Source organism: Equus quagga, chromosome 2 (genome assembly GCF_021613505.1).
Source record: "Equus quagga isolate Etosha38 chromosome 2, UCLA_HA_Equagga_1.0, whole genome shotgun sequence".
Lineage (NCBI taxonomy): Eukaryota > Metazoa > Chordata > Mammalia > Perissodactyla > Equidae > Equus > Equus quagga.
In genome coordinates this window covers 44681633-44697275 of record NC_060268.1, presented here as the reverse complement: position 1 = coordinate 44697275, position 15643 = coordinate 44681633, and the positions used below count along the sequence as shown (strand labels likewise).

The 15643-nt window shown below is 39.3% G+C and overlaps 1 protein-coding gene across 2 annotated transcripts in view; it reads left to right on the top strand.

Annotated features, from left to right (window-relative positions):
• FBN1 (fibrillin 1) overlaps positions 1–15643 on the top strand; it is a 227174-nt gene that overhangs the window by 96307 nt on the left and 115224 nt on the right. For both annotated transcript variants that reach the window (XM_046652577.1, XM_046652578.1), the window contains exons 7-8: positions 5814–6011; positions 9402–9527. In XM_046652577.1, coding sequence (XP_046508533.1) covers positions 5814–6011; positions 9402–9527 — 324 coding nt within the window. The remainder of the gene's footprint in view (positions 1–5813; positions 6012–9401; positions 9528–15643) is intronic.

Genomic DNA, 15643 nt, shown 5'->3' with positions numbered 1-15643 from the left:
GTCTACCTTGTTTTTGGGGAGGAGGGTGATTTACTTTGGGAAAAATTCAGGACAGTTGCCTTAGAAAAATCACAGATTCTGGCTTTTCTGATTGTTTCCTCCTGGTGTCATTCATCTTGTTCTTCTATCCCTGTATGCCCTCTTGGATGGAAGTTAGGTCTAGAATCTCGATTGATTAAAGTTTGACTATTTTTGGCATAAACTTCATAGATAATGTTTAGTACTTTATATTTTATCAAATCAGGAGCTGTGGAAGGATTTCAGCATGGTCTGTGATAGTGACATTCTGGAAGAAATTAAGAGTTAACTTTTGGTGTTACTAATACTAAGGTTGATCAGTGTGTTTGGGTCCCAGTTGGAGAATCCACCTAGAATTTCACCCCCTGGAGGTACCAGCTCCAGCACTGGATAGGGAAGCTGGAAGTGGGAGTTCATGGTAATGGAGGGATGTCATGCATATAAATGTGCTTTGTAGCACTGGGAGGGGAGAACTTGGAAATGTGAATTCAGTTGAGTATTAGGATGGTGGAGTAGAAGGTGATGAGCCTACTTAAATTTAGATTTGTTGTTTGTTTTAGTGAGCTTGTGGTTAGTATAATAATAAAGAACATAATAAAGTGCCTCATAATCCGTCAACACTATGGAAACGAATCCTATTTTGTCATAGAATGTCCTGGTTAAGAGATACTGGGTTATGTTGAGTGGCGGTGATCCCAGTTTATGGGCTCTGTCACATTCTTAAGGTTAGACTTTCAGATAAGCAGTCAGCTATCTTACCAACAACTCCACTTCATAATGGAAAATAAGCACTCCTCAATAAAGGGGAAAAAAGAGAGAGACGTACAACTTAGAGCCTTAGAGGGCAAAATCACTTTGGGGAGCTTTTGCAATATATGGATGCCTAGGCCCCATGCCACATCTACTGAATTGGATTGCAGGGAGAGCTTGTGGGAGGAGAGGGGTAAGATGCAGGCATCTGTATTTTGCAAAACTTCCCCAGGTGAGTTGGTTATGTCCTAAGGTTAAGAATGATGGGAATAAGAAGAAGTAGCAGCAATTCTGAAACTGATTACAACCATGGAACTTCTTTGCTTTAATTTTCCTCACACTGAAACTTCTCTAAACTCCTTCCTCAGAAGGTTATATTGAAATTCGTTGCATTAGGAGCCTAATGTGTCCCAGCCCAACCTACCTGGAAGGAGAAGCATGCTGTGACCCTCTCTGTCATGGATGAATTGATATCTCATTCTTTTGTTGGTAATTTTTATGAAAAGAAGGAATTAAAATAATTGGAGCCTAGTGCCCGAAATTATATCCTTGTGCCTTCCCTGCAGTTTGTGGTTTAGTGACTGGGCAAGAGTGACAAGAATTCATTGTACCACAGAATATTCTTTCTCTGTGAATGATGCATTTGCTTCAGGGTGAAGTCTGATGACAAATGAAAGTGAAATGATGCTGTGGGCCACTGCATTCTGAACTGCAGAGCTGGGAAGGAGCTGAGGATCAGAGGCTGCAGACACACGTTGGTCAGATCCCAAGCCTTGAGGCCAGCTCTTTCGGGACTGGGTAACAATTGTTGAGCGTAACCGCTCAGAATGGGAACATGTAGATGCGGAATTTCCCATGAACTAGCCATACTAGAGTTACCCACTTAAAATCAATTAAAATTGCACTTTAATTTGGGGAAGGCTTGGCCTGTTGCCCTAGTTCACGGAGGTCTTATCAGGAAGTGATTGTAGAGAAGTTTGTAAACAGAAAGTATTTTTAATACTATATTTTAGTTGCATTAGGAATAATGATTATGTTGAGAGAATGTGTCAGATATTACCCAAGCATTGAATTAGGCTCATTCCCTGTCTAATGCTGGGACTATCCGAAAAAAAAAAAGAGTATGTAAATTTAGCTTAGTATCACATAAGTGCTATGGGAATAATTATAAATAATTGGATTATTAGTAAGGAATTGGGAGTGTGGGCAGAATTTTTTCTGTGGTTGGAGTATTGGACTAAAAACAGCATAACTTTGGCAATCTAAATGAAGCATAGGGCAAAAAGCACATGCTGCCAAATCAGAATGACATTTAAAAGCCACGTTAATGCAGCAGTTACCTTCCAAGGGATTTTTAGATCCATTTCTGTTTCATCCAGATTATACCTCTCCCTCTGTAATCAGCAATTATTTTTGAAAATATGGCTCTACAAATACATTTATGTGCCTTACTAATCTGCAAATGGGCTGGTTCTTTGACCATGGTGATAAGGATCTAGTGTGGAAATGTGTTAAGTCTGTAGATTCTCTTACACATACTCAAAGTATTTGCCAGACATCCAGTATATTTAATAAAGAGGGGTCCCCAATGGGCTCTAGAGATGCCTGATGAATACTGTCAGAATTAACAAGTGCCATTTCTATTCCATGTGTTTCATATTGAAATGAGGGCAAGAAGTTGTGGACCCTGGAAAAGTCTTAAGGGTTGTTTTTCTTTTTATGAAGCCTTCCAGTGAGGAATTCATGTCTCCAGTCATGAGCCGGTGTTAGACCAAACTGAATCAGATTTTCCTAGCATTTTATGGTGCACCTTGATTTGCTGGTGTCACTCACAAAACACCATATTTGCACCTACCCTGAATCTTGCAATCCTCACGTATAAGATAATTCTGTAGAGGATTTTGCCAAAATGAAGAGGGAAACCAAATCCAAGCAGCATGGAAGAGAGGATTGTAAATTAAAAGTCATGGCCCATTATGTTTTTTAAAGATTGAAAATGGCATACCAACATGAATCTGTCTAATTGAAGCATTTGCACTTGTCTCAGTAAATTAAGAGGAAAGAAAGAAACAAACCTAAATTTCCTTCCTTGTTACCTAATGTGAAAGGTTTTATTTGTTTTTTAAATAAAAGATTATGTTGCTGTGATCTTTCTAGTCTCAGATGTAAGATATGTATAGTCATAAAAATCTTGATGGCTGTTGCATGAGACTAAACATTTTTCATCCTAAAAGGAATTCATCAGTAATATAACATTGAGTGTTGTGTGTAATTGTGAAGAATTGGAAGCAATTTAAATGACACACAGTAATAAAACTATTGAATAAGTGGTGTTATAACGATGGAAAATCATGCAGCAATCAAGATCATATTTTGGAATAGTATTTAATTACAGGGGAAAATGCTTTTGGCAATGTTAAGTGAAAAAACAGCAGGATTCAAAATTGTATATTTTGTATAATTCCTATTTTGGGGTAAAAAATAAAGCACATGCACATAAAATTATGTAACATAATATGACTAATATGTTATCAAGTGTTTCTTTAGGTGCAATTACGTGTGATTTTTATTTTCTTCTTTATGTGTTACTGATTTTTTGAGTTGCCTGAAATTATTTATTTTCAAATCAGAAAAATATATGATAAAATATTAAAATAGAAAAGAAACACCATATGTCAGAGAAGTATTTATTAAATGCCTATAGGTACTATTTGGAAGAATTGAGTCAAAGAAAGAACAATGACTTCAGCATTCGACTTTGTCTACGTAGTTACTGCGTTTAAGAGAGATTTTGTTGCAAATTGCCATGTGCTGAGTAACTTTTTCTTTATTGACAGAATGAAAAGAGGACAGAGATTTTACTCAACAGCTCAAACATTTAACATTTTGTATTCTTGTTTGAGTTCAGGATTTATGGAAAAAGATAGACTTTGAATAGATCTGGCACATTATGAAGAATATTAAAATATGCCTAGAATTGAACTGTATAAAAGTAAAAAATAGTAGGGTAAAAAAATGCATAAACAAAGGACAAAGACAAATAATACACCGAGGAAGTGTCAGGAGATAGGGCTGGAAAGGTGGGCGTGGCCAGAGCATGTAGAGACTGCAGGGGAGCAAAGGTCAAAGGTTAGTCTTTTGGAAAGCTAATGCTGGTTGTGTTTATGTACCACCTACCCAATTTTGGCCTGTTTGCATATCCCATACTAGTATTTATTTAACATTTTTCTTTAAAATGAATTAAAAGTTTTTTATTCATTCTCATCATAGCAAACATATCTATGAAATCCATGAGTCTGGTATGTTTATATTTTTTAATAAGACAAATTACAATTAATATATGACTACTAAAGCAAGACAATCTAAAATCATCTGGCATCCCATCAGTAATGCACACAGCACACTTTAGTGAGCACTGGCATGGAGAGAGGGAGATGTGGAGATGGGAACTCGACATTTGGCTATTCTGTCCATGTCTCAAGTGCTACCATAATTTGGGCCTAGTCCTCTTGATGTACTTGACTGGGTAGAGTTTTGTTTTTGGAATTTCTTAGAAGACTCATCTTCCAGCATGGGCATTAGGACAGCATGGGCTTTAGGGCAGTGCCATTAACCAAAGGTGGCTCATTCCAGCAAGATAGAAGGGAGAATGAGGAAGAGCATTTGGCGATGGGGAACAGATGGGGTCATAACTGCAAGGGAGGGGTTGGGTGAGGATGCAGCAGAGAGAAAGCAGGAGAGAATACACAGGATAGAGGGACACCAGTGGATAAGATTCAGTTATTTTCCAAACGTTGTCGGGCTCCAGCCTGTTCACTCTTGCTGGTATTGTAATAAAGAGTTATCCTTAGTGAATTACATATCTGTGTCCCATGAGCTACTTAGAGAAGGAAAGAAGAAAAGAAAAATGAAAACATAACCCAGTGGTTTCATCAGCACACCCAGTGATTTTCATAAAACTGTAGAATTCAGTGGTGAAGGGAACTCACCAGGGTCATGTAGTCCATCCCTAGACTCACAGGAAACCCTCTGTGTGCTCCTGAAAAATGACATAGGGAAGCATGCAGTATTGGGTAGTGGATAGGAGCCCATGGTCTTGCCACAGCCCAGCCTTCCTTATCTTCAAGACCACTGTGGAACAGAAAGGGGGTATTATGTCCCTGATTCCTCTCATAGGGAGGCTAAGGACAGCCTGACCTTGCTCCTTTGTGCTCACTACATCTCAATCTTTCTTGTTTATTGGCTGCTAAATCTAGATTGACTTTCTCCCTTTAGCAAAAAAAAAAAAAAAAAAAAAAAAAAAGATGGAGGCAACTTTTGTTATCTGGTGAGACTCCTTGGAAATTGTCCTGTGGTCTTAGCTTATCTCTGTTTGCTTTAAGATGACCTTTTTGCCCAAGGGCTACAGTGATCTCAGATCAATGTCCTCTTTATATTAAATACTTAAAATCTTTTGCATGGCTAACATTTTTTTTTAATTTTTAACTTTTTGATTTGTTAGCTTATTTTTTGTGTTTGAAATAAGATGGACACAATCCAAAAGAAACAGGGAACTGTTTCTTTTGTTCAAGAAACTCCTGGGAAGACGGTGGCAGGACTTGCCTCATTGCAAGGTTTGAAATTCTTTGCTGTCTCCAACCTAAGTACTGATAGACTGTAAGCTCCGTGAGGGCAGGATTGTGGTCTCTTTTAATCCCTGAAGCATCTCCATCAAGCATCGGGGCTGATTTGTAGTAGGCGCTGATATATTTTCCTGAGTGAATGAATCTGTAATAATATTATGTTATATTTGTATAACACGTCACAATGGTAAAGTATATCCTCATCTCATCCTCACAACAGCTATTCAAAGTGGATAGGAACTGGTTTTTTTATCCCCATTTTGTGAGTGAGGAAAATGGGGTTCAGAGGTAGAGTGGTCTGCCCAAGGCTTCACATGAAGACTGTTTGCCAATGGAGTCAAGGAAGATGGGCCCAGCTGTTCCTCCGTGTGATGATTCCTGCTTTTTCTGGACTTTTATGGAATTCTCCTTCTTTATTTTCAGATTACAGGACAGGCCCGTGTTTTACTGTGATCAGCAACCAGATGTGCCAGGGACAGCTCAGCGGGATTGTCTGTACAAAAACGCTCTGCTGTGCCACAGTCGGCCGAGCCTGGGGCCACCCCTGTGAGATGTGCCCTGCCCAGCCCCACCCCTGTCGCCGAGGCTTCATTCCAAATATCCGCACAGGAGCTTGTCAAGGTAAACCATAGGCTGATGGAATTATTAATGGATTCATCTTATTTGCTCTGGAGAGCCATTCTCCAATGGAGTTGGAGAGAATGGAAAAGCAGTGTCAGAGACATAACTTCACGATTTCGCTGACGGCATGATGTCCAACTTAGGCATTAGGAGCATGGCTCACGAGAGAGCAGCTGGTCTCCTTGGATTTTTCCTTGCCAGCCGTTTCTCCCCGCTGACCTCAGAGTTGTTTCCATGGGGTGGTATGATTCTGTTTACAGCAATGCTGTGCATTATAGTAATGCTGGGTATAAACACAAAGCAAAATTTGTGAACAAGTTAATTTGTTTTTCTTAATTTTTTTTCCTTCATTTGAAATTGTTGGAGTTCCTCTGTCTCATGGGTTGTACTTAGTTGACCTGAAGAAAATTGTTCCTCTCTCCATTTTACATGCTGCGTTATGCTTTATTTTTTCACAAGTCAGAAATAAATTAGGATTTGTTTCATAGTTTTAAATATCCCCAGATGTCGCCTGCTTACTTCTTCTCCTGCCTCCCATAGAAGCCCTTACCCTGTTTTTGGCTTTTACTCCTGTTCTTCCAGCTGTACAAATTCTTTTATTGTCTGGATGTCTGGCAGGAAACAGGAGGAAGTGAACAGAGGCAGCTCCACACTAAACTGATGGGACTGAAAACTCCCAGGCTGTATCTGTTTCCTTTCGACATCTTCAGTGCTTTTTTAGCATACTGCGATATTTTCAGAAAATTCAGGGTATGCTTTTCTGAGGCAAATAGATACTAGTTTGGTTTTGTTCTATGTGTTCGTTCTAAGGATAATATGCAATAAAACAGAACTTGAGCTTAATCACACAGTTCTGTGGGTCCTCTATTAAATTATGCTTCAGTAAATTTCACTTCTGATAAATGCTGTTGGTCCTGGCCCCTGGCTTCTATGTCCAACATACAGTTCCTTTGTATGCTCTTGAGTGTATCCTTCTGAATGTCAGGAGCAGCAAGAAGTCACTTGGAAACCCTAGAATTGCAAAGGGGTAGATTGTATGATTTTATAAAATAAAGAGTAAGTTTAGTTCCCCTTTTCTTTGGTGCCTTCTTATTTTTCTCATCCTTAGAAGTCTGAGTGAGTTTTGAAGAAATTCTTAGTCTTGGTGTTCTGAAGTCAGCTAATACCCATGAACTCATTGACAGTGACAGTGCCCGGCTGCCTGTCCATGGGTCCTTGTCAGAAGTGGAGGTGCTATGAGAATTGGAGGAAAGAGAATGAAGAGGGAGAGGGAAGAGCTGCTTTTCTTTAGCTTTGCTATTCATTTCATACAATCTAAACTTCTCCAGCATTTTCTTTCTGTCTCTTTCTGACTCTACTATTCAACATTCAAGGGAAAAAAAAGTTTTTTTAAGAAAATTTGTGAAAACCCATGGAATCAAAATGGCAGTTCTGTTGCCACTTTGAGGATGAAATTCTCCAGGTTTGGCTACTTTCTTTGGAGAGATTCTGCTGTCAGCTTGGGGCTCTGTCTCCTTGCTGGTGTTTTTAGACCTTAGGCCAGATGTGAGGGTCTGTGGGCAAATGGGTTCATAAAGGAGATTATTCTGTCTTCAGCTGTGGAATGTATGGCCGGCAGAGAAACGCCCTCCTATATATTTCCTCTTGGCTAAAAATGACAATCAATGACACTATCTAGTTTTGCTTAATGTCCAATTTTAATTTCAAATAACATTTTAATAAACATATTGAACATATCAAGAGGATGGAAAATTCTGGTCTAAGACAAATAGAGATCAGCTATAAAACATAATCTAATTGTACTTCACATATTAGTCATTCATTTGTGGGCCAGGACATTCCATTTAAAACAGTAAGTGACACTTTTATACCGAAATAAATTGTTGTTCCTTTAGCACCCCTTTTCCTGCGTGGCAACTTCTCTCAAGAACACAGATTATTAGAAATCTTACAATTGGCAATTGCTCTCTCGCTTCACACGTGAAGAGTAAAGCTAAAGAGTCCACCAGCCTTCACAATTTCTTATAAAATTCCCCAAGTAGAGGAAGAAAAGTTAGACTGCCTCCCTGGGGCTTCTTATTAAACCAGACTTCTGTGTGTTATGGTTGAAGAGATGGAGAGAATGTACATGCAGTTTTACGATCTTTCTAATGAGCCTGGAATGATTACTTTTGTTCCTGGAAGGTTAATATTTGAGGTTTCACATAGGATCACAGTTATTCTTTAGGTGGTAAGGTTTTAGCAGTGAACAAAATGGACAAAGAACCTTCTCTTTGGAAACTTATATTGAAGACAGTTGACTTGTAAAACAAAACAAAGCAAACAGATATTTATTAGGTCAGTTGGTGATTTGTCCTATGGGGAAAAATGAGCAGAGTGAGTAAGTGATGAGTTAGCTGAGTGATGGGGAGAGAGAGGACTGGGGTGTTGCTATTGGACTGGGATGGGAAGGGTCCACTGCTACAGTGGAGCAGACACCTGATGGATGGGACAGCACGAACCGTGCAGCTCTGTGGAGGAGGAATAGTTCAGGCAGACAGGCCACCGCTACAAAACCCTGAGGAGAGTGCATCCTGGGTGTACTTGAGGAATGGCAAGGAAGCCAGTGTGTATGGAGAGGAGTGAGAGAGGGAAAGGTTAGGAGATGAGGTCAGAGAGTAGAGGGGTGAGGTAGACTCTTCTAGGATTTAGTATGGACTTGAACTTTAAGCTGAGGAGGGACATGATCTGACTTACGTTTAAAAGGGTTCCCACTGGCGGCTGCCCTGCCAGCAAGGTGAGTCTGCACATTCGTCTGAGGATATCGCTCACTTCTGGGCCTAATTTCCTGGCTTGTTAATTTTTACTGCGTAAGACAATTCTTCAGAATGTAAGGTGAAAATTTTCCATTTCATTTATATAAAAACATTAGCTGTCTTGTGTAGTCTGAGTGATCTTAAGTAAATTCTGTTTTAACTGAATCACTCAATACAACTCTTAAAGACAGTTTTATTATAGAAATGTGTTGATTTTGAGTCTAAAGATTTCTTGAATAATTGTAGTTATTACTGTCCACATTCTGATCATTGTATCCTTGTACTTTGCAGCAGGCATAATAAAACCCACAAAAGTTAGTACAAATATTCTCTTCTACGTGAGAAAAGATGGCAGGTGGGGCAATAAAGAATTCTTGTGACTTCTAATAGAACATTATTGACCAAATTATATTACTCAATTTATTTTATATAACATAATGGTGAGAAATAGTTTCTCTCATTATATTCCAAATATTATGAAGGACAAATAACTCATTGATATAACTATGGTAATATAATTGTGGACAAACTATCACATTTTCTTCTGCAATGAATTTTATATGAATCTTTCTCTCTTTCTCCTAAAATCTGACAGATGTGGATGAATGCCAGGCCATCCCTGGGCTCTGTCAAGGAGGAAATTGCATTAATACTGTTGGGTCTTTTGAGTGCAAATGCCCGGCTGGACACAAATTTAATGAAGTGACACAAAAATGTGAAGGTAAGAAATATCATGGTTTGTAGTTAAGGGGTGGGGGGCGCAGGCAAAACCCAAATCAGTGACAAGCTTTTTTGCAAATTGTTCCTAAATCCTTCTGTCTTTATCATTCCTGTGAATGTGTAAATATAATATTCTTACCAGGAATAATATGCCTTTGTGCTATTGAACCAGAAAAACCCTGCAGCTTTTTCCACTTTTATAGACCCAAAATAAGAGATCCATCTGAATCAAATTAAATATTAAAACATGAAATATTTTTGAACCAATATTTGGGTTAAAATGTTCAAGACACATGTTTTTGCATAGTTCTAGAGACGTAAATTTAAATGTGATCATTACATATCATTCAGAATGACATATCTCCTGATGTTTTTCAAGTTAAAATGTATATTTGATTTTTTTCTGAGAGAGCTATTAACTCTTATATTTATGCTCCTAGTGCAAGTTTAGGGTTTTCTTTTCTGCCCATCAAATGGACACCTTTTAATATTAATCAAACAGGAAAATAATTTGAGGTATATTTATATATTTGAATTTAGTTTATAGATTAAGTTTCTAAAAATGCATATACAGAGAATGTGTTCATACCCACCACTACTGCCGTTCGCCAAAAAGAGATTTGACTTCCAAGTGTAATAAATACTTTTTTCATGAGAGGAAAACATCCAGGAAATAAGTGGGCGACACTAAACTCTCTTTCCTTTGGTGAGTGCGTGTACCTTATATGTGTAATGTCTGACAATAATGTAACAGCCTTCTCAACACTACATCTCTTATCAAGCTCAGCAGAGAAAACTTTTTTCTTCCTTCATGACTCACTCTATCTGATGTGATACGAGGTTTCATTTAGACACGTGCACTTTTGTTGATACACTTTCTTTTAGATATGTGCGCTATATCCCTAAACCCTAGCAATGAGGAATAGTCACTTGCCTGGGCTTGGATCATTAATCTTTCTTTGTTGATCGCTCCGGTATATCACGCATGTGAAAGACAGCTTTAAAATTTGAAGTGCAATTCATAAATTACATATAAGACGTTTAATATCTACTTACCCTGAAACTGAATAATCTAACTCTGATAGAATTATCTTTATGAGTTAGAGTTGATTTTAAGTTTTTAATCATCATAGAATTTATGATATGTTCTTGAACATGCTATAAACAGTTGAGGTAGCTGTGAAAAAATTTATGTTCTTATTAAAGAAGTAGGGCTTCTTAAAAATATTGTAAGTTTTGGGGCCGGCCTCATGGCCGAGTGGTTAAGTTTGTGTGCTCCACTTCGGTGGCTCTGGGTTTTGCTGATTCAGATCCTGGGCACAGATCTACACACTGCTCATCAAGCCATGCTGTGGCAGGGTCCCACATAGAAGAACTCAAATGACGACTTGCAATTAGGATATATAACTATGTACTGGGGCTTTAGGGAGAAAAAAAGAAAGAGGAAGGTTGGCAACAGATGTTAGCTCAGGGCCAATCTTCCTCACCAAAAAAGCATAAAAATATATATATATATATAGTAAGTTTCAAAGAACAGTAAAGTTGACTTTCTATAGGCCAGTGTATTTTAGAAGTTATATTGTGGATTAAGTTAGAAGCAGAGAATTTTGATACTGAAAGAAGCAAAGGACTTACCTGGTGCCACCCTTTCACATTATAAATTAAGGATCTGTGTCTTGGGTATGTTCAGTGCCCTGTCTGAGGTCATTCACATAATGTTCAAATTTACATCTTTTGACTCAAACTCAGGTGCTTATTGTACCATTTTACATTGTCTTCTTTCCTAGATATAAGCCGTTACCTCTACTTTAACAACTATGTTTTCTAATATTTCAAAAGATTTAAAATATTATGGTATGCATTTTCAGGCATTGTCATACATCTCTTTGTATGACATTAATAAGCTATAAAGTTTTATCAAATGCAATGAACAGTGGGGTGTGTCTTACATCTTGAGCCTTTTTCTCAGCTTCATATTTTCAGTTTCAAGAGACAGAATCAGCTTTAAGATTTTGGGCAACATGGTCCATATGACTTGTCCAGTCTGTGTTTGTTTTTTGGAGTTATTAAAGCTTTGCACCTGGGCTAGAATTGCTTTCCTGCATTCCTTGCCTTTCACTCAGACTAGTCAGTTAACATCACTCAGGACTGATCACCTTCTATGGTTGTGAACTAGACAGAAGACACACAGATTTAATACTCAGACTGAAAGAAAAATGATTCAAAATCCTTTTATTAATGCTAAGAAACCTATTATGGTGGTGTAACCAATGGACCAAAAATTCAGTCTGAGAATTACTTAATCCTTTTCCACAATTTTTTTTTTTTTTCCCGGCTACATATTGAAGTCAGTAGCAAGATAAAAACAGAATACTTTTGACTAGACCTTTTTTTTTCCCCCTTTGCCATCTACTGTTACATTAAATTCAGATGATGGTTTTTTTCCCCTACCTTTTTATTTTTCTATGCAAAATTGATATTGGAAGAAAATATCCTGTTAGTCCTACTTGTACTCTGGCCTGGAGGCTGGATTGGGCCTTGTTGCCCTGTCTTACTCTGGGAGGAAAGTGGTCAAAAGTTCTCTGAGAACGCTTGGTGAGCTGGGTCCCCTCCATCAACTCTCTTGCTCTTCTCCTGCTCCAGCGCCTCAAAATGGGGATGGCATAACTCTGGGCATGGGATGATTTCTAGATGGTCCATAGAAGGAATTCTGGAAAATCTCGCCTACACCACTAAAAGAATGAAGAGACCACCTCTGTGCCCTAGAAAGATAGTCAGGCCACAGTGGGATTCTGTGCCCTTGTGAAAATTGTTCTGGTACCTTTGCCATTACTTCAAGTGGCTTTTTAAGTGTATCTTCCTCTTGACTTGGAGAGAAAGGATGTGGGTACCTGGGAGCCCGCAGTAATTTTTTTAAAAAACCAATTCAATAAAAAGTTGGTTTTAGCAAGTTTATAAGATGCTAACCTTCACCCCCTCAGTTTTGGTGAAAGCAGCTTTTCGTGAGAGCTTCTTTTTGCAGAATTCTCTCTTACTTGTTAAAATACCCCCCTTTCCCAAAACTTAAAAAAAGTCACAGACTAAGTTTTATCTCAACACATACAATTTAGGAACATTTGAAGTGTAAATTAACAAGCTGAAGCGATTAAGTAACAATTATTAAATTTTCATGAATTTAAGATGAAAGAGATTGAGATTTATAGCTGTGATTTGAGAAAAAGGGAAACAGAGTTCATGCCCACCTTCACTGTTGATTTTTCCAATGACTCGAGTGTGCACACTGAAAGAACACATGAGCCTTTTCTTTTTGGAAACCAAGCCCGTATTTGCATAGGTTACTGTGGGAGGAAATTAAGAAATAAAAAGTCTAATTAAAGGATTAAATTTTATTTCTGGAAGAAGTCCCTTGGATTCCTAATTAACCACTAATATTTTGGGATTTAGATTATCGCCAGCCCAGCCTTTGGCAATTATAATAGCATTGCATGATGCAAAGGATTTTTAAAAATGTAGCTTTTAAGTCCATGCACTCCCTAATGTGTGAGTCCAAAACCTTAAGACTTCCCCTTTCTAAAATAATGACATATTTATCTGTTGGCTACTTGCTCTTAGCGGCTCTTCTCCTCTCAGGCACCAAGGAGAATTCCTGGGGCTACTTAACCCATTGCCATAGATAGGGCTCCATCGTCTGCAGTTGTTTGCTGGCCCTTGACCCTCCCACTTCAAGGTCTCTGGCTCCCTATACACTTGCTGAACAAAATCTCTGCGGTAGAGGCATAAGGGCCCTGGAAATAGGTAGACCTGGCCCTAATCCAGGTAATGTCCCTCATCCTCTGTGTGATCTTGGACAAGTCGGTTACCATCTCTGAGTTACTTCAACTTTCAAATGAGGAGGTTGAACAAGATGGTATCTGGGGTTCTTTCCACTTCTGCAACCCAGACCCCATCTTCACGTTTCTCATTATTTTCCAGTTGTGATCAGACAGCTGGTGCTGCATGAATAAGAAACCATGCAAGCTGGTGTAGATGGTGTGACTATGGAAGAGTTTGGCTGATGTTTGTTTTGATGTGACTTGAAGAATCAGCTTGTTTATGTTTCAGTCACACATTTTACACTGGATTTCGTGTAGATAATACAGCAAGGTTCATCTCACAGGCTTGGAGGCATTCATAATTATGAGCGTCACATTTCCTTTTAAACAGCTGCCACAATTTTTAGTTTATTTTTTTCTCTCTCTTTATTAGTAATCCTAGACAGTCAAGATCAGGTTAACTGGCTTCCATCTCATTCATGGTACACGTCCATGATCTTGGAGGGAGCTCTTGAATGGCTGAGTGTCCCGGTGATGCCTGTCCCAGAACTGAGACCACGCTCCATCCCATCTGCCCCCAACACTCCTTCCTCCCCTCCTGCTGGAGGAGCCCCAGGATAGGGAAGTGGCCAAGGGATAAGAGGAACGCTCAGGAAGAGCAGATGCGATAGAGGGATGAGAAGGAAGAACAAGAATGAAGGACAGGGGCAGTAAATCAGGAGGGAAGGAACCTACCATTTGTGCCCCTTCTCAGGCTTACAGCAAGAAGCCAGTGAGGCCACGGGCAGCTACAAGGGATAGCTACTTCCCAGCAATTCTGTGTCTCCCTCCTGCCCCAAGGACACGGGGAAGTGTCCAGAGCCCGGAAGGAGCTCTTCCCAGCCCAGCTGCTCTCCCAACCAGGCCCCTTAAACTGATTTCCTTTTATGGCTGGCGTTGATACAGACTGACTTACAGAAACTCTGAGAAAGCCACTGTTCTCAAATTCTCTCCTACTTGGGATCCCTGAAATGTTATTGAAAAGAGATAACCACAGAGTGGTAAGAGCCTGGAGAAATAATATATTAGTATGGATGAGTTTCAGAGTGTAACTGATTCTAATTCAAATGCTCTACTGCAGTGTTTTACTCTCAGGGACTTCCACCACAGCCTGGTCTTGAAATCAGAACTCTTGCTTCCATCACTATGAAGCAATGGGACTGAGAAGTGAGGTGGTTCAGGAAAGTAGAAAGGCCGTAGACACATGAAGGAAAAAGGGTGTGTCGTTGAGGAGAGGACAGTGAAGGGAATTGAGAGCCATTTAAGCTCTGCAAATTGAACAATTGGGCCTGGTAGTTTTATCTTTGTGTGAAAATTAGGGAGGTGTGCACCAACGGTGTATTTCCTGACCTGTGGACTTTGAGGGCACGCACCTAAGTGGAAATCCTGCCCCCTCCCCTCACCCAGCCCCTGGCAGTTGGAGGCCTGTGTTTAATATTACTTTATAAATGAACCTCTTTGCTCTTATTTTGGGTTTTATTCATGCCAGTTTTCTTCTTCTTTTTTTCTTGTGAGGCACATTGGCCCTGAGCTAACAGCTATTGCCAATCTCCCTCTTTTTGCTTAAGGAAGATTCACCCTGAGCCAACAGCTGTGCCAGTCTCCCTCTATTTTACATATGGGATGCTGCCACAGCATGGCTTGATGAGTGGTGTGTAGGTCTGCACCTAGCATCTGAACCTGCGAACCTCGGGCTGCCATAGCAGAACACGTGAACTTAACTACTGTGCCAGCGGGTGGGCCCCTCATGCCAGGGCCACCTCCTGGTCACCAGAATTATAAAAATCATGTTCTATGATCCTACCTCTACAGTGAAGATTAAATGAGTTGACACATATGAAGTGTTTAGACAACGCCTGGCACTCAACACGTTAACTCTTCTTCTTATTGTTGTTATAATCTTTAGTAGAGTGTCCAAATGGAACCTAACCAGCACATGAAAGAAGGTGTTTCCTTCATCCTGCCAAAGTTAATTCTGTTTTCTAAATCACTTTTTCTGATATATTCTGTCACTTAAATAACCTCTTTGGATATTGATGTATGTTAAGTGGCCTTAATAAGGATGATGGCAATCGTTTATACTAACGGGTAGAAAAATATTTCTTTTAATAGACACTATCTTCTCGCATGATCTTTGATGGGCGTTATATGGCTCAGACATTAACTTTTAAGGACACTTTGAGAAAGGTATAGTCTTCTTAACACTTTTGCATTGTTATATCCTCCTTAATCCTTAAATGAGGTTGTTGAATCCTCCAGGCTCCTT